At 39.3% G+C, this 24,533-nt stretch overlaps 1 protein-coding gene across 5 annotated transcripts in view; it reads right to left on the bottom strand.

Moving 5' to 3' along the window:
• ALG9 (ALG9 alpha-1,2-mannosyltransferase) overlaps positions 1–24,533 on the bottom strand; it is a 128,921-nt gene that overhangs the window by 64,112 nt on the left and 40,276 nt on the right. For all 5 annotated transcript variants that reach the window (XR_005835083.1, XM_040631222.1, XM_040631223.1 and 2 more), the window contains one exon: positions 914–1,044. Coding sequence is in view for 4 of the 5 variants with exons in the window: in XM_040631222.1 (XP_040487156.1) it covers positions 914–1,044 (131 nt within the window). In the remaining variant the exon portion in view is untranslated. The remainder of the gene's footprint in view (positions 1–913; positions 1,045–24,533) is intronic.

The following is a 24,533-nucleotide window of genomic DNA, read 5'->3' as shown; positions in this document are numbered from 1 at the left end:
CCCTACAGTACCCACTTCCAGCTATGGCTCTATTTCTCTGCTTCCCTTTAGAGCAAAACTCTTCAGAAGACTTCTCTATATTCGCCATCTCCAATTCCACTTTTGCTCTCATCCCCCTCATCTCTCAAATCACCATGCCCCTACCACTCCACCGAAATTGCTTTTATCAACTGCCTAACCCAATGGACAATTGTTCTTATTCAACTTTATTTATCAGCAGCTTCTGAGCACTCCCTCCTCCTAAAAACATCTTCTTCCCTGTTTCTGAGTCCTAGACCTGCCTCTCAGGACCTGGTCCTCTACCTTTTGCTCTGTCTGGACTCTGACCACCAGGCCTCCCTGGACCTCTACCCACAAATAACTTGACTCCTCCAACTCAACCCCATTACTCCCTCACCTGAAGGTCCTGACTCCTCTCTTGTCATTAGTTCTCAGGCCCTTCTCAAGAGCCAGACAAGTCCTGGTCTTTTTGGTCCCTCTATTGAAGATCAAGTAAGGCCTGTCCCTTCCTTGACTGAGCCTTGATCCTAAAAATAATGGATATGAAATTCTAGCTCCTTAAAGGACACAGTCAATCTTCCTAACAGTGTTACAATACTCTCAGTAGGACAGTTGAAGTTGATTGCCAAAAGTAACCCATGTCAAACACTTATTTGCATTGCCTCCAGTGGATCTGTTTTAGTTAGATTCTTTTATTTGGATGATACCTGAGTGAACTTTGCATTCAGTGCCTAGAAAAAGAGAGCACTCTTTTAGATTTCTCAGGACACTGGACAAAAACAGAAGATGTGTTTGGGCCCAAATGAAAATCAAAGGAAATGATGGCTATTACAGTCAGCCCAGGACTGGAAGTTATTCAACCAAGATTCTAATTTTCACCCTTACTAGTCCTAGCACATCTCTAACCACATACCTAGAAGCATCAAGGAAGGGTCTGTAGGCCAAGCTGATCCATTCTTCTCTATTTGATGAGTATTTCGGCTCCCGGGGTGTTTCTCTCATGGTGTCCAAGTCCACTAAATAATGGCATTTACTGATGTCAGTCTGCAATGGAGAAAGGCCAGCACTTCATCAGTAATTGCAAAGGTCCTTTCAGGATAAAGAACATCAATTACAATCCTAAAAACTCCCACAGCGTTTCAGAAACACAAACCTCCAAGTCCTTGGACAATATTACCTGTGCTTTCTCCCCTCAGAGAAGTGTTGGGTGCTAGGGTACTAATTAGGCTCCCAGTTACAGGAGACAGACATGTACCCATCTAGCCAAATATACATGCAAGCTTTGGGAGTTCTGACTCTAGCTCAGGTATTAAGTTCCTCTGGCCTCACAGACACTTCTGAAGCTAGCATGAGTCCACAACCTACTCAAAAAACTCTCTTCTTCTGCTATTATTCCCTTCCCTTCCAATCTACCACCTCTTATCTCAGAGACTGAAAGGGCATCACCTAACCACATATGCTAATGTGTGAGTAAGTCCTGTCTCTGCTGACAGAGCCATGTGAGGTTACCCTACACCTCATAAGTGGTACAGCAGTATCACGCTCATCATCTCCTTCAAAAATTCAAGAGACCTGACAGAGACATGGGAACTGCCATTGCAGCAAAAGATCAGTACAACTGAGATATCAGAACTGTAAGAATGGAGAAGATTACAAAAAACATATAGTAACTATTAGCAAAACTGTATCATCCAATTGCTTACAACATGGATACATCAGAGCATCAGAGGTAATCATAAGAGAATATTAGTACATTTCATTTAAAACTCTATCAGTACCGTGCTTCTCACAAAACTGATTAATTCAATGGAACGTGCTACAAAATCTGCAGGATACTTCTGTTATTAAATAGTTCCTTTCCAACTAAAAAAATGCATAGTCCTAACCAAAATTACAAGTATATGACAGAGCCAGATCTGGACCCAACTCAGTGTGACTTCAAAAGTCGTATCAAGACTGCCCCAAATGACTGAATCAGAAGGAAAGTGCTCTCAGGAGCTCATCTCAATGTTTCTTACAATTAAAATTAATAAAGAGTCCTCCTAGAATGCCAGGTATCAGATAAGATAAAGGCCATTGGAAACATGAATAGACCTACAGCAAATCTCGTATTTAATGGTAAAGGGTTTCAAGTTTTTCCCTTGGGATCAGGAATCAGTCAAGACTTTTTGTCACTACTCTATTCAACATTGTACTAGAGATTTCAGTCAGCAGGGTAAGGTGAGAGAAAAAAATGACAGAAATGGAAAGAGATAACAAAACTCATTCATCACAATGACATGATTGGTATATACAAAATCTGGTTGCCCAATAAATTTTTGGAATTCAGGGAGTTTAGCAAACTTTAGACTTACAGGACGTAAAAATCAATGTCATATATTCCTACAGAACAACAGACAATATAGAAAGTGCTTTTACTCTTTAAAATTATGTATTTTCAAGTTATATTATAAAACATAATTCACAAGAATTTTAAAATGTATGCCTGGGAATAAATCTAACAAAAATATGGGAAAGTCCTCTCTAAAAAATTATGGAATTTTATTGACAAATGTCTGTCAACACTCAATTTATAATGTGGTATATTCATATAATTAAAATGTGGTAAATACATGCAATGAAATATTATTCAATCTTAAAAAGGATACATCGTATAACATGGATGAACCTTGAAAACATGAGGCTAAGTGAAAGAAGCCAGCCACAAAAGACCACATGTGGTTTGACTCCATTTACATGAAATGTAAATGTCTGTCCAGAACAGACAAATCCACTGAGACAGAAAGCAGATTAGTGGTTGCTAAGGACTGGGGAAGTGACTGCTTAAGGGGTGTGGGGTTTTCCTAGGGTGAGGGGTGGAGGAGGATAAAAATGTTCTGAAATTAGATAGTGGTTATGGCCTCACAACAGTATGAATGTACTAAACACCACTGAATAGTGCACTTTAAAATCATTGCTTACCCTAAAATCAAGCAACTCCATGTCTAGGTATATACCCAAAAGAATTGAAAGCAGGGACTTGAAACAGTTATTTGTATCCCAATGTTCATAGCAGCATTGTTCACAACAGACAAAAGGTGAAAAGCCAAAAGTCCATCATGGAAGAATGGATTAAAAAACTAATGAGAACCAACTTTCAGTTTGAGATGATTAAAAAGGTCTAGAGTTACAGAGTGCAGATGGTTATACAACAGTATGAATGTGCTTAATACCACTGAACTGTATTCTAAAAACGGTTAAAGTGGTAAATTTTATCACAATAAAAAATTGTTGAAATGGTGAATTTTAATCTCAAAAAATTTTTTGACAATATAGTATTAAATGGAGAGATAAACTTTATTCCTAAACGGTCACTGTTATAAAGATGTAATGTCTAAATAAACTGATCAACATAGTAAATGCAATCTCAAAAATTCCATCAGACTTTTTTGGTGAAACTTGATAAGCTAATTTCAAAATGTATATGGAAATGTACAAGGCAAGGACAGCCAAAGCACCGTCAGGAAAGAAAAGCAAGGTTGTGGGCTTGCTTGCCATAAATTTAGAGTAGTTGAGACAAGAGGTGGTTAGTGCAGAAACAGACTGAGAGCTTAATGAAGAGAACAGAGTCTAGAACGGATGCAGGCAACATGGACCCTGATTTATGACAGAGTGACACCTCAGGTCAGTGGGGAGAGGATGGGCTCTTCACTGACTGGTCTGCTGGGGTAAAAACTGGACCTCAACCTCACTCTACTCACAAAAGTCAACTTCATATGGATTACAGAACTAAATGAAAAAGGCAAAATTACAAAGCTCTTGAAAGATAACACCGGAGAAGATCTTCAAGATCTTACGGTAGAAGTCATTTTAGACAAGACACAAAAAGCATTAACTACAAAAAAAAAAAAAGGATAAATTTGACTACATTAAAATACCTATTCATCAAAGACACCCTTATGAGAGTGAAGAGATGAGCCACTGATTGGCAAAAGAAATATGTTAACATATTTAACCATCAAGGATTCATATCTAGAATATGTAAAGAACACCTGCTAGTCAACAAGACAAAGACAGACCACCCAATAGAAAACTGGGCAAATGACTTTAACAGGTACTTCTTAGAAATCTAAATGGCCAAAAACAAATGAACAAGTGCTTGACCTCTTTAGTAACCAAGGAAATGCAAACCAAAACCACAATGAAAATTTACAATACCAAGTGTTGGCCAGAATGTAGAGCAACTCTATTCATTGTTAACAGATTAGATTGGTACAAGATTTTTAGAAAACTATTTCACAGATCTACAAAAATTGAACATATACATTTGCTATGATCCAACATTTGTACCCCTAGGTTTTAGACTGAACCATATGAGATTAATTAATATTTGACTGTTTAATCCACAAAATTGGTAATTTCACTGTGGTTCAAGCTAATACATATCCAACAGAAATACATGCACCAAAAGACAATTCAAGAATGTTCAACGTGGCTTTACTTGCAGTTGGCCCAGCCTGGAAACAAGCAAACATCCATCAACAGTAAAATAATACACCATGGTACAGTCACACAGGGATACACTATCCAGTAACAAACAGAACAAACTACAGCTCTATGCAACAACACATGCTATTACTACTAGCAAAGTGTTGAGGGCAAAGATCAAGACACAAAAAAAATGCAGTATGATTCCATGTATATGACGTTCAAAAATAGTCAAAACTAATTAAAATCATTTATGAACGCATATAAAAGTGGTAAATCTAAAGAGAAAAGCAAGGAAATTACCACCATAAAAAGTCAGCTGAGTCCCTCTGAAGGAGCTGCTGCGGGAGTTCTGAGTGGGGGCGATGCTCCCCGTATTTGACCTTGGTGATGCTTACACAGGCACCTGGCTCTAAGATTATTGCTGATTACTGTTGATTACCGTACACTTGTGTTTTGTGCACATTTAGGCTCATGGGTTATACATAACTGAAAGTTTAAAAAAAGTGCTTTGAAGAACAACTTGTTCATTTCTAGCCTGCAGTAAACTCTTGTCATCCCTCATCCCCCTCCTCTAACTCACAGTACTGCTCCCATTTTCCCCTAGCATCATTTATATGTAAGAGTCTTGAGTCTCACATCTGTCTCTACATATGGGCTATTCCTCCAGGGGAGAGAAGGCACACTGGGAATTGACGTCAGACCCAATTCCATTCCACATAACTCTAAAAATGATTCTTTGCATAAACACTTCAGGAAGCAGACTTTCTGGTCTCAACACCCACTCTGTAGCTCCCAAGGATTTTAAAAACATGAAACAAGTTTTTAAAAGCTTTGTAAGCGCCATGCCTCTGTAGTCAAATAGAAGCAGCCAGGGGCAGAGACTCCCACGGTCTCATGCCAAGACCTCCTTCGGTTAGGTGGCCTCTGTATGACATTTCAATACTTGACCTCAGCCTGTCCTTTTCTGGCCAGGCATTCTATAGGTCTGATTATCTAGATTTGGTTCTGGATACGTGGTCTGCCAAAAATCTGGGTAGTAACTAATATACAACTAAATCAGTTAGCTTGGCTCCATTCATCACACCATCCATATGCAAACTCCACTTAACGTTTTTAGAAAGATACCATGGCAAAATCACATTGAGATAACAATCCATTAAAAAAATATGTAACTTCTTCATCCTTTTTGGGAAACAGCTGCTGATTTTTTTTTTTCCAGGAAGCAGTTAATGAACAACTAAAACACACAAGGACAAAGGCTCCCAGCAGAAAATGGTTAGGTATGATCAAGGGCAGTTTCTTTCTTTTTTTTTTTTTTAAGATCTTATTTATTAATTTGAGAGAGCATGCACACAAGCCATGGGGAGAGGCAGAGGAGAAGGAGAAACAGACTCCCTGTTGAGCAGGGAGCCCAAAGCAGGGTTCAATCCCAGGACCCCAGGATCATGACCTGAACTGTAGGCAGATGCTTAACCAACTGAGCCACCCAGGAGCCCCAAGGGCAGGTTCTTTATTAGAGAAGAAATAAGAGATTTAGAGAAAAGGAGTCCCAACAATCAACGAAATAAAAAGGCAACCTATGGAATGGGAAAAAAAAAAATACTTGCAAACCATGTAACTGATAAGGAGTTAACACCCAAAACATATAAGGAACTCATACAACTCAACAGCAAAAAAACAAATTATCTGATTTTAAAAGGGCCAAAGACCTGGATAGACACTTTTCCAAAGAAGATATACGAATGGCCAACGGGTACATGAAAAGATGCTCGATGTCACCAATCATTAGGGAGATGCAAATCAAAACCATAATGAGATACCACTTCACCTCACATCTGTTAGAAATGCTATTATCAAAAAGACACGCAATAACAAGTATTGGCCGGGCTATGGAAAAAAAGAACTCTCGTGTACTGTTAGTGGGAATGTAAACTGGTACAGCCATTATAGAAAACAGTAAGGAAGTTCCTCAAAAACTTAAAAAGAGAATTACCATAGGACCCAGCAATCCCACTTTTGAGTATATATCTGAAGGAAGTGAAGTCACTATCTCAGACATCTACGCTCTCATGTTCATCGCAGCATTATTCACAACAGCTAAGACATAGAAGCAACCTAAGTGTCTGTCAATGGATGAAATGTGATATGTATATAACATGCACACACGCACATGCATACACACACACACACACACACACACACACACACACACAGATATTATTCACCCATAAAAAAGAAGGAAACCCTGCTATGACAACATGGATTAATCCTGAGGGCATTATGCTAAGTGAAGTAAGTTCAACAGAGAAAGACAAATAGTATATGATCTCTCTTACACGGGGAATCTAAAAAAGTTGAGCTCACAGAAACAGGTGTAATGGTGGTTACCAGGGGCTGAGGGAAGTGGAGAGAAGTTACAGGGTACAAATTTCAGTTACAGGAAGACTAAGTTTGGAGGATCTCAAGAACAGCATAACAACCATCTTTAACAACATGGTGTTGTGGGGGTGCCTGGGTGGCTCAGTCAGTTAAGTGTCCGACTCTTGATTTCGGCTCAGGGTTGTAAGATCAAGCCCTGCATTGGGCTCCACACTCAGCAGGTAGTCTTCTTGAGGTTCTTCCCCTCTCCCCCCACCCTGCCTGGCTCACTCTCTCCCTAAAAAAAAAAAAAAAAAAAGGAAAAAAAGCCAATACATTGTTGTACATTTGAAGTCTAAGAAAGCAGATCTTAAATGTTCTCAACATTTAAAAAAAAAAAAAAAAAAAAGGAAGAAAGAAAAAAGGGGGGAGGGCACCTGGGCAGCTCAGTCAGTTAAGCGTCTGTCTTCAGTTCAGGTCATGATCCCGGAGTCCTGGGATCAAGCCCGTATCGGGCTCTCTGCTCAGCGAGGAGCCTGCTTCTCCTCTCCCTCTGCCTGCTGCTCTGCCTACTTGTGCTCTATCAAATATTTTTTCAAAACAAAGATTTTGTTTAAAAAGGTAACTTTTGGTTACATGAGGTGATGGATGTGCTAACTCACCTGACTCTGGTCATCACTGTACAATGCACACATACATCAAATCACCACATTACATACCTTAAACTTATATGACGTTATGTGTTAATTTTACCTCAGTAAAGCTAGAAAAAAAAATTTTATTTAGACAATTAGAAAAGGAACTCTCTGTCAGAGACCTAGATTCAAGTCTGGGCTCCACCACAAACTAGATGGGTGACCCATACTCATTTATGTTTTTTATCCCTCAATTTCTTCTGTAAAAGAAGAATAATACCATTTACCTCAGAGAGTTATGAGGATTAATAAGAGGATTCATTTGAATAAAATTTGTGAACTATAAAGAACTATACAAATCGATGTAACATTAGAAGAAATCCTTGACTAAGTCCATGACATGTGAGAACCTGACTGACAGGAAAGAACCCTGAAGCATTAGGGCCCATTAAAATAAATTGTTGTTTTCAGAAGGGGAATGAACCATGAGAGACTATGGACTCTGGGAAACACACTGAAGGCTTCAGAGGGGAGGCGGGTGGGGGAATGGGATAGGCTGGTGATGGGTATTAAGGAGGGCACATATTGCATGGTGCATTGGGTGTTATACGTAAGTAATGAGGATCATGGAACTTTACATCAAAAATTAGGGATGTGCTGTATGGTGACTAACATAATAAAAAAATATTATTAAAAAAATAAAAAATAAAATGAATTGTTGTTTTCAATTGAGATCAGTGTTTACTATCAATTCAAGCTATGCCCAACATGTAGGACAAGATGGTTACGATATGAACTACTCACAGTCCTCCATTAGCAATGAATTAGCAGCATCCATTAAATGACACTTAAATCAATCTTCTGGGCATCATCAAAGCCTTTATTAAGTACCTATTTGGTGAATCCTAAACTAGGGTATACAAAACTCTTGTGAACATGTCTCCATGACTAGATTTATAATTGAGGCCAGGAAATGACATTAGCACATACAAAATAAAGAAAGTAAGTATTATAAGAACAATCAGAGGGGCGCCTGGGTGGCACAGCGGTTAAGCGTCTGCCTTCGGCTCAGGGCGTGATCCCGGCATTATGGGATCGAGCCCCACATCAGGCTCTTCCGCAATGAGCCTGCTTCTTCCACTCCCACTCCCCCTGCTTGTGTTCCCTCTCTCGCTGGCTGTCTCTATCTCTATTGAATAAATAAATAAAATCTTTAAAAAAAATAGTAAGGACAATCAGAGTTCAGAGAGGAAGAAATCACTGGGGGCTACAGTGGTTGAAAAGCTTTCCTGGAGATGGTGGTATAAGTTAGAAAGAACAGAGTAAAAGAGGCAGAAATGGTTTACAGGAGAAACATCTGCTTGTCCCAAGAGGGGTAGGCTGAGAAAAATGAAGAGAATCTGAGGGCTGATAATGGAGAACCCAAATTAAGAGAATCTGGATTCTGTGTATCTATTCTAGGCTTTTCAGCCAAAAAGTAAAATGATTTTAAAAATTGGTCTCAGGAAGAAAGAGACGCATACTGGCTATGCGGCTGGGGTGGGGGGGGCACATGGTAGTACTGAAGGGAAAGGCTGGAAGCAAGCACTCCCCTCACTAAGGCACTTAGTCCAGGTGTGAGTGATGGCACCCTGAAGTTCTGTGCAGGGGGGAAGAAGAAAGAAAGGGTAAGTCTCAGGCCTATTTCAGAGGAAATCAGTGATACCAAGACTTCTAACCGTGAACAGGAGGAAAGAGGGGGCTGCAATGAAGAACTGGTTTGGGTGAGATTGAGAAAAGATGCTAACTTGCATTTTACACCAAGGAACTGAAAGAAGTCCCGTGACTGGGACACCGGGACTTAACAGCTGTTTTCTGTTCCTACTGACTGCAACATTCCCTACTCCCACCTCATAAAGCCCCATCGTCTTTCAGATCCCAGCCAATAATTATTTCCTTAGAACAGGTCCCCAAATTACGTGCTCTCATAGCAAACACTACTTCTCCATTAAAATACTCCAAGATTCGGGGCACTTGGGTAGCTCAGTCAGTTGAGTGACTGACTCTTGATTGCGGTTCAGGTCATGATTTCGGGGTCGTGGGATCAAGCCCTGCATTGGGCTCTGTGCTCAGCGGGGAGTATGCTGGAGATTCTCTCTCTCCCTCTCCCTCTGCTCCTCCCCCACTTGTACTCTAAAATAAATAAATAAAATCTTGGGGGGAAAAAGCTCCATAATTATAATCGGTGAATTAATCAGGAAGTTAGTAAATTCTCTGGAAGCTGGAGCTTTGTCTAGCTCATTCCCTCATGCATTCTAAAACCATGCCTAGTACAAAGTGCACAGGAGGTAGCAAGACCTACTGAACAAATGTACACAAGAGTACATGTAAAAAGCTGAAACTAAGAGGAGGGAGGAAAAGGTGAAAGGGTAGGAAACAGGACAGAAGAGAGGAGCGGAAGAGCACAGATAAAGTGCAGGAGGACGCCTACAGTACTGAGCCGGGGGGAGGACGTGAAGAAGCGAGGGACGGAAGAAGTCGTTAGGGAAGTTGTAGAAGAATCAAAGGAGTGCAGTTTTGAAACTCGAGGACGGCGGATTTCAAAAGCCACAGAAAGGCTGTGAGGAGACTTTGAGACAGAGAAAAGTTAACAGGGGTGGGTTCCCCAGTTGTACCCAAGAATACACTTATCACAGTGTAGAATGCCTGTGTGGGGACAAGGAAAGAACTCACAGCCCAGCCTCTTTTTCTCAGTGACCTTCCCTGCTGTCTATCCCGCTGCCTGAGCCAAGCCCCACAAGTCCTAAGACAGGAAGGATGTGAACTTGCACTCAGGCATCTATCGGCTGGAAATGACAATGACGCACGTAGCTTTAAAAATAGAGATCTCTGGCAAGGGCCAACATGCAGTTCAGGAACATCACAGAGAAACCATCTCCATGTTTAAGAGATCTCATTTCTCAAATGTCACTGAAAATTCTCTGGTAAACAAATGCAGTAAAGAATCCTCTAAGACTTTAAGGGGATAATGTGAAAGATCCATCAAAATCAAATTGTCCTGTAACCTCCAAGTCAAGTGGGAGGGCTGAAGTTGAGAAAACAGTTCACTTTGCCCATAGCTAAGTAAAGTCTGCTCATCAACTGAGGCTATCAAACAGCACCATTGGCTGACATATGTTATGAATTTAATGCTTCTAAGCAGTATGCAGGATCTTTCTTTCCAAAACATGCAATAAATTTTGATGTATTACATTTTCTTATATCCCCCTGTAAGCAACACTAGTGAGGCCCAGGACTTCTAAGTTGAGCACTCTAAGCTCTGGGGAGGCAGACGTGAGTCAGTCTCGATTAGCCCGGTGTCGCTGGTACCTGTACAGAACCTGGGGCGCAGCAGGCAGTCCAAAAGTAGTCGTTGAAGGAAAGAACGGTCACCAGCTGCACCAGGATGCCGGACAACTTCAAACACCAAGTGTTAATGGAAACTAAGACTAGCTATCTTTAAGTGCCAAGAATTCTTTCCCTTAGCTTCTAGCCCCAGGAGGGCAATCTATTTCCTCTAAAATGTCGTACAACGAAGATTAAATCACATTGTAATAAATCTACTAAAAAATCTCTAATTAGCAAAATGAGTTCAAGCTCCAGTAAACTATTAATTTTGAGCAAGGCTAGACAATTCGCCATAACAGGATTTGACTTATTTGGATATTTTATAGAATGAAAAATTAAAGTATGGAAGTTGCCTAGAGAAATCAATTTCAATAATTATTTCTGGATCCCACTACTGTGATGAGAATACACAACGCCCTCCAGGTCTGTGAGTGTACCCCTACTACCGGGAATGGAGTAGAGAACCCGATGAGCACAGAAAATGGAAAAAAAATCACATTTAAAAGCAAACCAAAATTCCAAATGGATATTCCTTGCTTTTTCTCAACTCACAGACAAGATGTTGGGAGACAATTATGTTCAGTTCTACAAGCTTACGTATAAAGAATTTCTGAGAATCTATCCTTTAATTCCATTTTAGCCACAATTTTTTATTATTAAAAAACACAATTATAAACAGAAATCCTATTGTGTGTGGTGTGTGTATATATATACCCTATTTTTTATATATATATATATATATACATCCTATATATACACCCTATATATATATACACTCTATATATACACCCTATATATATATATATACCCTATATATATATACACCCTATATATATACACCCTATATATATATACCCTATATAGATATACACCCTATATATATATATATATCCTATATATATACCCTATATATATATATATACACACACATACACACATCGTATTTTGAATGTACATTTTACCAGCAAGCAGCCATTAAACAAACAAGTGTTTGAAACAGCAAACTCTCCTAAATGACACCAGCAGGAAAGGAGAATAATGCTCCGAACCTCCTGCCCCCCACCAAGCACTCTTCTTAAGTCGATCTAATATTACCTTTTGTGTCAAAAAATGGGACCCCAAATACTCCACCTCTACCCCTAACTCTAGCTCTATAACTTAGGGATGTCACTTAACTCAGTCTCAGAGGTTTTACCACATCTCCAAAAGATTTGGACTGAAATCACGAAAATCTCAACTCTACGGAGAGATCCTTGTAGAGAGAACGATTTCGTGACGAGTGTGAACACACTGCACAATGCTGATTCTACTCTTCTCAAAACTACTGCTGCTCATCATTAGAAACATTTTCACACTGAAAGACATCCCTGCACTGGAGGTAACAAATACACAGGATCTGCTTTTTATACTGTCAAGATCTGGGCAATTAGAAAGTCAGTCTTAACTTCTCACACTGAGCACAGCTGAAGATACGGATTTGTCAGGAATGGCAAAGGCAAAGTAGGATCATTCAGTCTTCCGAATTTGCTGATGTCAAGGAGCTATTTCAAGCCAAGATATTATCATGGTTGTTCTGACATTGTTAAATACGGAAAGGGTTAGGGAAATTCTGTGGGCCTGCATACTTGAAAAATGTTCAATTTGTAAAGGGCTTCTTTAATTCTAAGTGCTTCGTCAATATAAAACATGTGATGAGAACAGGTCACATGTCTTACCTAGACCGCCTAGAGTTAGCACACAGATCCTTCCTGGAGTTGATGACAGCACATACAGAAAACTCAGCACAGTTGTTTTCCTTCCCACAGCTCATGTTCGACATCACTCATCAACTGCGGCACTCTTTCACGGAGCCTAGATACAATCTCCTCGTGCTTTTTGACCTGGGGCTCCAGTAAGTCACGACCAGTTGAGCCGAAGAGTCAATGAACGGAAATCATTGGCCTTCTTTGTTAAATCAGTACGTGGGGTGAACACCCAGGATGGTGGTAATGCCAGTTAGTGAAGCCCAGTCTACGTAACATGTAGTTTTCAACAATGTATCTCAATAGAAACAAATCTGTTCTTTTGTGCAAATCCATTATTTAGAAAACGAGAAATCATGGGAAATTGCTTATTTCTTTTTACAACAATAAATTAAAGGTTTCTTTTATAAATTTGACTTTTAAAATATTAGCTTATATAAAATATTTAAGGAATGCATCTATAATAAAGAATGAAATCATAACACTGTAGGTTAACTATACTGGCATTAAAATGAGAAGAATGAAATCATTAGTGTTTGTGACTAAACTCACTACCACTACTATCATTAAGGGAAGTCTATTAATGCAGCATAAGGAACATAGTCCATGATATTGTAATAGCATCATATGATACAGATGGCAGCTCCACTTGTGGTAAGAATAGTATAATGTATAATGAACTTGTTGATTCACTATGTTGTACACATATATACTGAAACTAATATAACAGTATGTGCCAACTATACTAAAAAATTTTTTTAATTAGAATGCACTGGAAGAGAATAGGAAGCATAAGAATGCATTTCACTTAGTAAAAAGTATTATTTGTGACATTTTAACCCCCACTTCTGTGTGTGTGTGCACGTGCCCATACATGCGTGCTGAAGTCGTGATACAGGAGGTATTTCTCATTCGGTATTGAAGAGAAAGAAATCTGAAAGCTACTCTTAAAAAAAAAAAAAGGCTATTAAACACCCAATTAGGAAACAAAAGAAAAATAAATCACACAACTTTCAGAGAGTTTCTACTTTAGAGTTAAGTTGAGCCAAGTCATATACCATTTTTGTATATTTTCATTTTTTTCTTTAAAGTTTATATTGTTGGGACACCTGGGTGGCTCAGTCGGTGAAGTGTCTGTCTTTGGCCCAGGTCATGATCCCAGGGTCCTGGGGTTGAGCCCCACACTAGGCTCCCTACATAGCGGGAGTCTCCTTCTCCCTCTACCTGCCGCTCCCCCTGCTTGTGCTCTCTCCCTCCCTCCCTCTGACAAAATCTTAAAAAAAATAAATAAATAAAGTTTATAATTTTTTAAAGAACGACAGGAAGACAAACATACAAATACCTGCCCTTTAGGAGCTTACTACTTGAGATGGACTATACCAGATAAATAAACTTTAAATGGCAGTCAGCCAATAGAATAAAGCAATTATGCCAAAGTATAAATAAAAAGGAACAGGAAATTAATTTTAATCATCCGGAGTTGGCAAAACATGCTCACAAAATCTTCTGCTATTGTAATTCTCTGTTTAATCAGCCAATTGACATTATTATCAGTTCCTGAAATGTACTTCATGACCCAAGAAGAGGGAATGATTTTATGAACTCAAATCTTCCACAGTCATTTTCGTCACCCTTCAAAAGGGTATTACTTCAATAGATGAAACTCTACCCAGGCTAATATTTGCAGCAACCTATGAAATTATAGGACTAGTTCCCTACTTGGAATGTTGGGAAAAGCTAGGTAGGGGCCCGTGACCAATTTTCTGGAGACTCTTATGTTGGGTTTTAATGGGTGACTTTGGTAGTTTATTTGAAATTCTGTGATTTCCCAAAATATTCTCATATTGAAGTGTTACGAGCAAAATATTCAGGGAAAGAAGTTATCTATGTACTAATTCTTCTACTAATATATATAATTGGGTTGATTGTAGGTGTTAAGAGCAAATGGATTTTGGGCGCCTGGATGGCTCAGTTGGTTGAGTGTCTGCCTTTGGCTCAGGTCATGATCTCGGGGTTCTGGTATCAAGCCCCACATCTGGCTCAGAAGGAAGTCTTCTTCTCCCTCCCCCGCTGCTCCTCCTCCTGGCTTGTGCTCTCTCTCTCTCTCTCAAATAAATAAAATCTTAAAAAAAAAAAAAAAAAGAGTACATGGATTTTTTTAAAAGGTTAAGTCAATGTTTTAAAGGTAAATAGATAGTGCGTAACTATTGGGCGATTGGGCAAGGTAAGTGGCCATAGGAAAATTGTGTCACAACAACAAAAAGAAGTAGCTCTCCTTTGCTCAAAATCTGGAAGAAACTCCCACAGAAAACAAGATCTGTAGCCTGGAAAGTGGTTTGGTAGACCAGTTGGAAGAGAAGTAGTAAAAAAAGAATAACATTATAGGAACATCGAACTATCTTTGTGAATACTCACAGGTGTAAGCGAGCCAGGCACAGAGGCTACCTGACAGGAGGCAGGGTGTGGCTCCCAGGCTTTGAAATAGTCATCCTGTAAATGACCCTGACTGGAGAGTTGAGAAGCATCCATGTGAAAACAGACCTAACACAGGTAAAAGAAAAGAATCCCATCTTCCTGGAATGTATCAAATTGATAGGGAACCAGCTAAGACATGAGTCTGCCGAGCAGTGAGCCCTGCCAATTCGCATTAGAAACAAAGGACAAAAGAAGGCAGTATGTCAAGTGACTAAGATCACAGGTGGAATACTCAAAGTCTCTGAAGCAAAGAGATATTTTCCGTTTCTTGTTAAGTTAAAAGTTGGCACTTGAGAAGCAAAAGATAAGGGAAGCACACAGCAGAATATAAGCAATGGAGTCAAATCATAAACTGTTGAAAAAAATTTTTTAATCATAAGACTATTTTTCTGGATTATAGCTTATAGACTAATGAGTTCCTGGCAAGGGTCAGAATGCAGCTCACCAAGACCACAGTGAATGTGCTTAGAAAAACTTCAAACTAAAAAAAAAAAAAAAAAGAAAGAAAAACTTCGAACTAAATGAAGAGATTTTTAAACTGAAATCTGAAAGGGGATGGGGAAAAAAAAAAACCATCCGGATAAAAATCATAAAATCAGACACTCTAGTCCAAAAGATTTAATGTTTTAAAAAAACCACACAGAAGGAAGAATAAAATAATTTTCCGGAAAAACAAAGAAGAGTCTTAGAAATAAAAACCTATGGCCTCAAATATCAATAAAGCATTTAATCTGCTATGTTAAAAGAAGATGGCAAATAAAGAGCCAGAGCAGGCACTTTTCCATACTCCTTCTGCTAAGTCCAGCTAAAAACCCTGGACCCTATGTATGAAACAACCCTAAGACAACTTCAAAGGGCAGAGAAAAGAAGCAGACCAGCTAGCAACCTCAGGACCACAAGAACAATATTTTTATACAATAACCACTCTACTCTAGCAGTGATAATTTTGTGTGTCAACTTAGCTCAGCCACAGTACCCAGATATTTGTTTTAACACCAGAGTAGTTGCTGCTGTGAAGATATTTTTTAAATTAGATTAACATTTAAATCAGTAGACTCTGAGTAAAGCAATTACCCCTCATAATGTGGGTAGGCCTTGTCCAATCAGTTGCAGACCTGAAGAGCAAGAGTGAGGTCCCCTCAAGGAAGGGAGAATTCTACCTCCAGACTGTCTTCCAACTCAAGCTACAACATCGATTCTTCCCTGGGTCCTTGGCCTGCCAACCTACCTTGCAAGGTTTCAGACTTACCGGTTCCCACAACTGTGTCAGTCAATTTCTTAAATCACACACACACACAACTGGTCTGTTTCTCTGGAGAACCCTTAAACACTAGCGAAACAGCACCCAAAAGAGTGTCATCCCATCTATACCTCTGACAATAAACATCCAGTGGAGAGCCCAGATTTCCACCTTCACCAGGGTGCAGTGAAGGGCTCCTCCTCCTGGCCGGATGGTATCAGAGAAGACTGAGTAGTAGGGAACCAGGACTTACAACCCTGCTGAGTAGTAGTGAGTCTCTTCTCTCTACCACCAACCCTGTGGCATCAGAGGAAACAACAGAGGGAGCCCGGACTTCCACTCTACCTAGCAGTAGTAAGGCACCCCTTCTCCTACATGCTGAGGTGGTGTCAGAGAAGGCCTAGTAGAGTCAGGACTTTCACTACCATCCAATGGTAACACCTCCCCCCCATGGTGTCAGTGGAGGCCACATGGGGAACAGGAACAAGGTGCCCCTGCCCTCAGTCAAGGTGATATCAGTAGAGGCCTAGTAGTGACCCTGAACTTCCCAACGCCACACAGCAGTAACAGCCCCTCTACCCCCAGGTATCCACAGAGACCAAAAAGGGAATCTGGACTTTTAACTCCATCTGGCAGTGACAAGGCAACCCCCCTTTCCTCCACCAGCATTGGGTCAGAGGTGGTCAGCTAAACAGAAGACTTAAAGAAGATCCAGAGTCTCATATTATCCAAAATGTTCTGGTTTCAATGAAAACTCACTCATAACAGTAACAACCAGGAAGATCTCAACTCTCCTGACAAATGACAACAGATGTCAACACAGAGATGATAAAATATCAAAATTATCTAACAAAGATTTAAAAGCAGCCATGATAAAAATGCTTCTATCAGCAATTATAAACATATTTGAAACAAAACAAAGTCTCAGCAAAGAAACAGAAGAAGGGGGCACCTGGGTGGCTCAGTTGGTTAAGTGACTGCCTTCAGCTCAGGTCATGATCCTGGAGTCCTGGGATCAAGTCCTGAATTGGGCTCCTTGCTCAGCAGGGAGTCTGCTTCTCCCTCTGACCCTCCCTCCTCTCATTCTCTCTCTCTCATTCTCTCAAAAAAATAAATAAAATCTTAAAAAAAAAAACAAACAGAAGACAAACCAAATGGGTATCTGAGAGACGAAAAGGACAAAAAAATGAAATAAACAGCCCAGCAGATGTGCTCAACAGCAGAGTGGAGGAATCAGTGGAGAGAATCAGTGAACTGGAAAACAGAGTAATAAAATTACACAATCTGGATAACAGAAAAATAAAGAGCTCCAGGAACCTGTGGAACTCTCACAAAAGCCCTAACCTTCATGTTGCCGAGTCCCAGAAGGAGAGGAGAAAGAGGACAGGGCTGAAAGAGTATGAGAAGCAAAAATGGCTGAAAGCTCCCAAATCTGGCAAGACACTTAAAATTATGGAATCAAGAGGCTGACTGAATCCCAAACAGGATAAACTCAAAGAAATTCATTCTATGACACATCATAATTCAACTTCTGAAAACTAAAGACAAAGAAAAAATCTTGAAAGCAGCCGGAGAAAAACGACACCTTGCCTATAAAGGAAAAACAAGTAGAAGGATAGCAGATTTCTCATCAGAAACCGTGGAGGCCAGACAAAGGGGCACAATATTGTTCAAGTAATGAAATAACAGAACTACCAACCCACAATGCCATATCCAGAGGAAAAACATTCTTTACCCTGAAAGGATGGCACATATTCTAAAAACAGAAAGTCAATAACAAAAGAAGGAACAGTGGAACATTAGGAAGGAAGAAAGAACAATGAAGAATAAATACATGGATAAAAACAATAAATTTTTCTTCTTGAGTTTTCTAAATTATCATTTAAAGGTTGAGACAAAATTTTAACACTTTCTGATGTGGTTCTCAATATACATAAGAGAAATATTTAAGACAATTATAAACAGAGGAGGATAAAGGGACACAAAAGAGAGGTAAGATTTCTAACACCTCACTTGAATGGGTACAGCCAATCTAGAAAATCATTTGGTAGTTTCTGAAAAACTGAAACATGTATCTACCATATGATCCAGCAATCACATTCCTGGGCTTCTATCCCAGAAAAATGAACACGTGTATCCACACAAAAACCTGTACACAAAGATTCACAACAACTTTATTTGTCAGAGCCAAAAACTAGCAACAACCAAAATGCCTTATAACAGGTGAACAAACTGCACTACATCTACACCACAGAACACAACTCAGAAATCAAAAGGAACAAACTGATACACACAACTTGGACGGATCTCAAGGGCATTATATGCAGAGGGGAAAAAGGCAATCTTAAAGGTTACACACCACATGATTCCATTTATATAAAATTCTCAGGATAGCAAAATTATAGAGATGGAGGGAAAAGTAACAATTCCCAGGGGTCAGGGATGGTGAAGGTGGCATGGAACTACACAGGGTGTTCTACTTTTGTGCAGCTAGAATAGTTCTGTACCTTGATCCCAGGGGTAGATACTTGAATCTATATATATGTGACAAAACGGCACAGAATCATACTAATGTCAGTTTCCCGGTTTGGGAATTATACTCCAGTTATGGTGGGGAAACTGGATGAAGGGCACGTGCACCCTTTTCTGTACGATCTTTGTAATTCCCGGGAATCTATTTCACAAAAAAAGTTTTTTAAATGGGGAAAAAAAAAAAAGCAATAAAGAGCCTCGATTTTGTGGGATGATGCATGTGACTGGAACTTGTTAACTTGTGTCCATAATAGAAGAGTAGATCTTTCTCAAAACAAACTCAATATAAAAGGCAAAAATAAACAAAACCTTCCTGAAAACCTTTCACCATGAGAGGAGAAATGGAAAGGACTGAACATAGAGTGATGAGACTTGAAGAACAGAGATAACACTAGTCAAAAAAAGTTATCTTGTTTTCTAAAAAACAAACTACTAACCGGTCTTACAGTAAATGCTATGATATTAAGGCAATAACACGAACCTTTTTCATGGATCAGCATCTTAGCAGGGAACATAAACTATTTGTTCTGTTCCTTATTAAAGGCTGGCAAAGATAGCTATAGAAATCAGGGGTTTGGGGATTTTAAGGATATCCTTAAAACAAGAGGAAGCAGGAGAGTTAAATGTTCTTTCGGTCTGTGATCTGTTAATGAAGACTGACAAGTTTCATCAGCTAACATCTGTGCAGTGCTGGGCCCTGCCAGCGATACAACGATGGAAAGGACACGATCCCTGTCCTCCCGGAGCTTGTAACCTAGTACCCTGGGAGGAGTATACCTAGACCTTGAGGAATGACAGTGCCTGAGTCCTAATTAGTTTCAATGTCTATTATTATCAGGGTTTGGGGAGGCCTCTCTTGAATTCAAGATGACTAAATGAAGGGCTGTATAAGTATTTTAAGTTTAAAACTTTTTAAATCATCTGCTGTGTATACGCCCTATGTTCAGTATGATGGAGGTTTCAAAGAGTAAGGACAAAGACATGAACCCTTGCCCTTAAATACGTAACTTAGCAGAGAACATAGTCACAGAAATATGAAATAAATTAAAAAGGGAAGAAATGAAAAACGCTCTGTCCAATTAACTAAAATCTAGAAATCTAAAACCATTTAATCTTCTCCTAAACATTCAATGTTCTTTCATACTTCAACCCTTGTATATGCTGTTCCCTTTGGCTGGAAGGTTAATTTCCTTTCCTCTGCCGGACACCTCACAGTCATCTTCTGAGACCCAGGTCCTTGCCACCTCTTATCTGAAGCTGTCCCCAGAGAAGCAGGAAGTCCTTCCTCCTTTCCCTGTGCTCCTACAGCATATTATGGCACTCTCAACACTGCTGGAAAATGTTGGAGAACTGTCTCTCCTGCTAGACTCCAAATTCACCTTTAGGTTTATCAAAATAATACCTGTGCATAGTTCAAAACTTACGTAGCACCAGAAGCTTATGAAAAACAGCGGTACCCTCGCTACTCCTGGTCCCACTTCCCAGAGGCAGCTATTCACAACTCCCCCAGCTTTTTCTCCTGATAGCTTTTGATCTTTTCAATTATCAAATAATAATATATGGGAACCTCTTTCGGTACTTGATGCACCTTGGTATTAACCACTTCGCATCCACCATCTCAGGTATACTCCAGGGCCTTCTTCACTGCAAAAAGCAGAGTCCTTCAGTTCTGGGCGATTTACTCACATTTTTTGACAATTTCCTCTCCTCCATTTCATTTTTCCTCTCTGGACCTCCTATTAGCTAGCTGGATGCTGGCTGATCTTTCTCCCTTTTCCTATCATCCATTTTTTGGGGTTTTGTTCTATTTTTGTACTATTGTGGAATAGAAGATTCCTCCAACTTGGTCCTTTCATCATTCTACTGATTTTATACATCTCCATTATCTTACTCTCAATTTCTAGGAGCTCTTACTTTCTGATGGTTCTTCTTTCAAAGCAAATGTTTTACCGTCCCCAACCTTTTCTTTTAACCTATCAGGGAACATTGATGACAGAAGTTTAAAATCTTTTTCTGCTTCCTACATTGTTTTTCCCAATTCCTTCCCTGCCCCTAATTTTTTTCATTTTTTTTTTCTTGGTGGGGACTTCTCTTAAATGATAGGCAACTATGCTTTTTGTCACCTTTGTATTTTCAACACACAGTTGAGGACAATTAAAAAGTTAAATAAGTGGGTAGATAAATGAGCCAATGAAGGAACAGAAGGAGAAGGATTTAAAATTCATGGAAAAGATGCCAAAAGGTTAGAGATTCATGTTATTGTACTGGAAAGACTGACGGATTGTGGTCTTTTTGGGCCAGGGGGCCCAGGATGGTGGGGGAAGGCCCCTGCCAACAGGTAGTCTCTGGTACACTTACCGAATAGACGTGCCCTTCTGTATGAACCTCAACGATGGGCAAATTATTTCATTTTATTTAAAATTTAACGTAATTCTTTCATTCCCCTCCTGCCCGGAAGAGCTTAACATATGACTTCATAGTCTATTCGCCGCAGCAGCATCCTGTCTTAGTTCAAGGGTTAAAAAAAAAACTCTTTTCCTCATAGCTTATAATAGGTAAACCACATTTATCTCTTTGAAGCAATCTAGTTAGCAGAAAGAGGAGCAAAAATAGTCTTAGATCTAATGACTGAAATGACTTAACTAAGAGGCCAGAAAGCTAAGAGGCAAAAATTACTTAACAGAAAATAACTTTCTCAATTTTGAGTTGAGGGTTCTTCTTGTGCTCAAAAACGGGAAACCAGAGGTCAACTGACAACATGCTGAGTGCTGTTTGTAAGCACACCAGCGGTCTTCTTGGTAGTTTCTAGGATTTGGTATCTATAGCCCCTATTGGGGCTCTTTTCTAAAAATGATTCAAGTACAGCATGACTTAGTATAAAAATATTTTTTAAATGCATTTTTAAAAAATTCCCTATCCCACCACCCAAAATAAACCACCATCAACCTGTTAGTTTATGTCCCAGACCTTCTTTTCTATATAGATTTTTTCCTTAGAAAATCTGGATCATATTATATATAGACTATTTTAGTGTGACTATTTTTAGTTTGAGTTTTCTCAGTTGAAATCCCTGGTAACACCAAGTGACTACTGCCCCTTGGGTCTAAGAACTAGAATCAAAAAGAATAGTTTCTTCTCTCAATTTTGTCAGGATCTCAAAATGCAAAATCCGAGCCCATGCTCCATAACATCGTCTACAATTCAAAAACCAAGAGACTAGATTTAAATCTGTCTTAAAGTGTAACCAAGAAGCTCATTTTTTTGTTTCTTCAGATTTAATCATTCTTTCTTGCATCAAAAATAACAAAATTGTAGGGTGACATTAACACATGATCATGAAACAAAAATGTGTTTCATTTCATTAGTCACAGGCTACATATCAACCAGCTGTTGAAGCTAAAAATATGCCTTAGTTTAAAATTTCATAAAATACAAGCATTTAAGACTCATTTTGAAAGAAATGTGACTTCTTTCAGTTTCTAAGAACCCACTAAAAGCTTTGGAGAAGAACAAATCAGCACCTCTAAAGCAGAAGAAAAAAAAGGTATGGGGGGGTGGAATTCAAACTAATTTATTGATAATCGATAGCACATTGTTTACATCTTATCAATAAATGTATGTTACGGACAAAAATTTAATACCACCTCAGACAAAGAAAAATATATATTCTCAAAGAAAAGGCCTGAGATAGAGGTCAAAACATCATTAATAAAAAGTGTGCATTTTGTTGGGGTAGAAATGAGCCGAGGGGAGTTGGGCAGGAATAAATACTCGCTGCTCTGGTTTAGCAGCTGGGACAGAGATTCTGCCAGGGGAGAGGGGCCTGTGGCAGTATCTCTCCAACTTCCAAACATCAGCATCTCACTCAGGCAGCACCACACAGCAGTGTGCCCCTAACATATACTCCTCTCCTTTGGGACAGACGCAGTACGCAGACTTCTATCTCTGGTCATTAGGTCTCACGGCCCAGGAATCACATCTCAAGATTTGCCACCATTAAATATTTGATTAGATAACAGATAATGGAATATCCTGAAATTGCAACTGGATTTCAGATGTAGTCACAGCAAACTGGAAGCAGATGCAAAACTATTTCAAGGACCTTGGAAACTCACAAAGTCATTTAAGAAAAAAAATACGTATACCTCACTCAATTCCTGAAAGGAATTACAGGTTCTTCTAACGCCCAGCCGAGTGCTCTTGCCAGTATATCATTTTGCCAGGCATCAATATTCTCCAGTGGTGTATTTTTCTTTTTCTTTTTTTTTTAAATAAGAGCACTGAGCCTAGGAGAATACATTTGATAGGAAAAGACTTCAAATATGTTCCTGGCTTTTCATTTTCTTCGTCTATATAAACTCCACTTAGATTAAGTAGTCGTCACCCAGAAGCACAGACTGTTTTTATAGTTTTGTCATCTCCCATACTTGCTAAACATATGTTTGTCAATTGAAACTTTACATTCTTGAGTAAAAATGTGCTGCACTGTAAAAATGTGAACTCACAGGTAAAAGTTTTTGGTCGTTCAATCACTAAAGATGATGGAAAGTTCACTTTTCTAAATGTCAACATAATGGATACCAGGGAATTAATTTTAAAGAAGCATTTTGTATAGCCTTCACTTAAATTCTTAGTGATTCCAATCTTATGCCACTGCATGTATTATAGCAATTTGAACCTGCTTGCTTCAATATTAGGCTGATAACAATTAGCAAGGATATCTATAGGACAACTTATTTTCTCCTGCAGTAAGGACTTCTAATAAGAGTAGGAGGAGGGGCACCTCAGCGGCTCAGTCGGTTAAGCGTCTGCCTTCGGCTCAGGTCATGATCCCAGGGTCCTGGGATCAAGTCCCACATTGGGCTCTCTGCTCAGCAGGGAGTCTGTTTCTCCCTCTCCCTCTGTGACCTCTCTTGCTTTCGCTCTCAAATAAATAAAATCTTTTAAAAACAAAAAGCAGGCGGAAGGATAAGAAAAAGAGGACAGAAAGAAAAGGGGGTGAGAACCCTGATTATTTCTATAAACAAACACAACTGCTACTTAAAATACCTGGCATATAGATAGAAAGATATAGATAACAAACCTTGAGAAATGTAAAGTAACTTCTTTAAAAATTAATGCTCAGCTATTTACTGTCTATTCAACCTTGTTACATCAAAGAATGATTAACCATTACATGCAAACATACATTCAAGGGATATGCCATATGGTATGAACTCTAAGTGACTTTGGAAATAGGAGGTGTGAAAAGAATATTGGGGAATCCTGAAACCAAGCTTCTTATACAAGGACTAACCTTTGTCAGGTTACAGCCCCTCTGAGCCTCAGTTTCTTCACCCATAAAATAAAGAGATCATGGACTCTGTGGTATCTTAAATTCCCTTCCAAATTTGTAATTCTTCCCACGGGTTAAATGGGAAAAGCAGGGACTTAAGAACAAAATTAAGTAAGTTTTGACTGAACATACAGTCAATTCTGTTGTAACACTTGATTTGAAAATGCAAATTTGTTCCAACACAACGGATATATTAGGGAACAGTCTGAGCTTAATTCAATTTCTGCTTTTGCTCATGTGTCATTTAATCCACGAGAAACACAACGTGAAGCGAGCAAACTGCACTCGGCTGACCTCATCAGAGCAGGAATACACAGAGTGCACGCATGCATCCTCCACGGCCTCCCTGCTCCTGCAGTGCACGCTGTGCTCCGAGCCTC

The sequence above is a fragment of the Ursus maritimus genome, unplaced genomic scaffold (genome assembly GCF_017311325.1).
Source record: "Ursus maritimus isolate PB19 unplaced genomic scaffold, ASM1731132v1 scaffold_16, whole genome shotgun sequence".
NCBI classification, from domain to species: Eukaryota; Metazoa; Chordata; class Mammalia; order Carnivora; family Ursidae; genus Ursus; species Ursus maritimus.
Note: the sequence above shows the minus strand (reverse complement) of the source record. Positions and strands in the feature narration are given on the sequence as shown.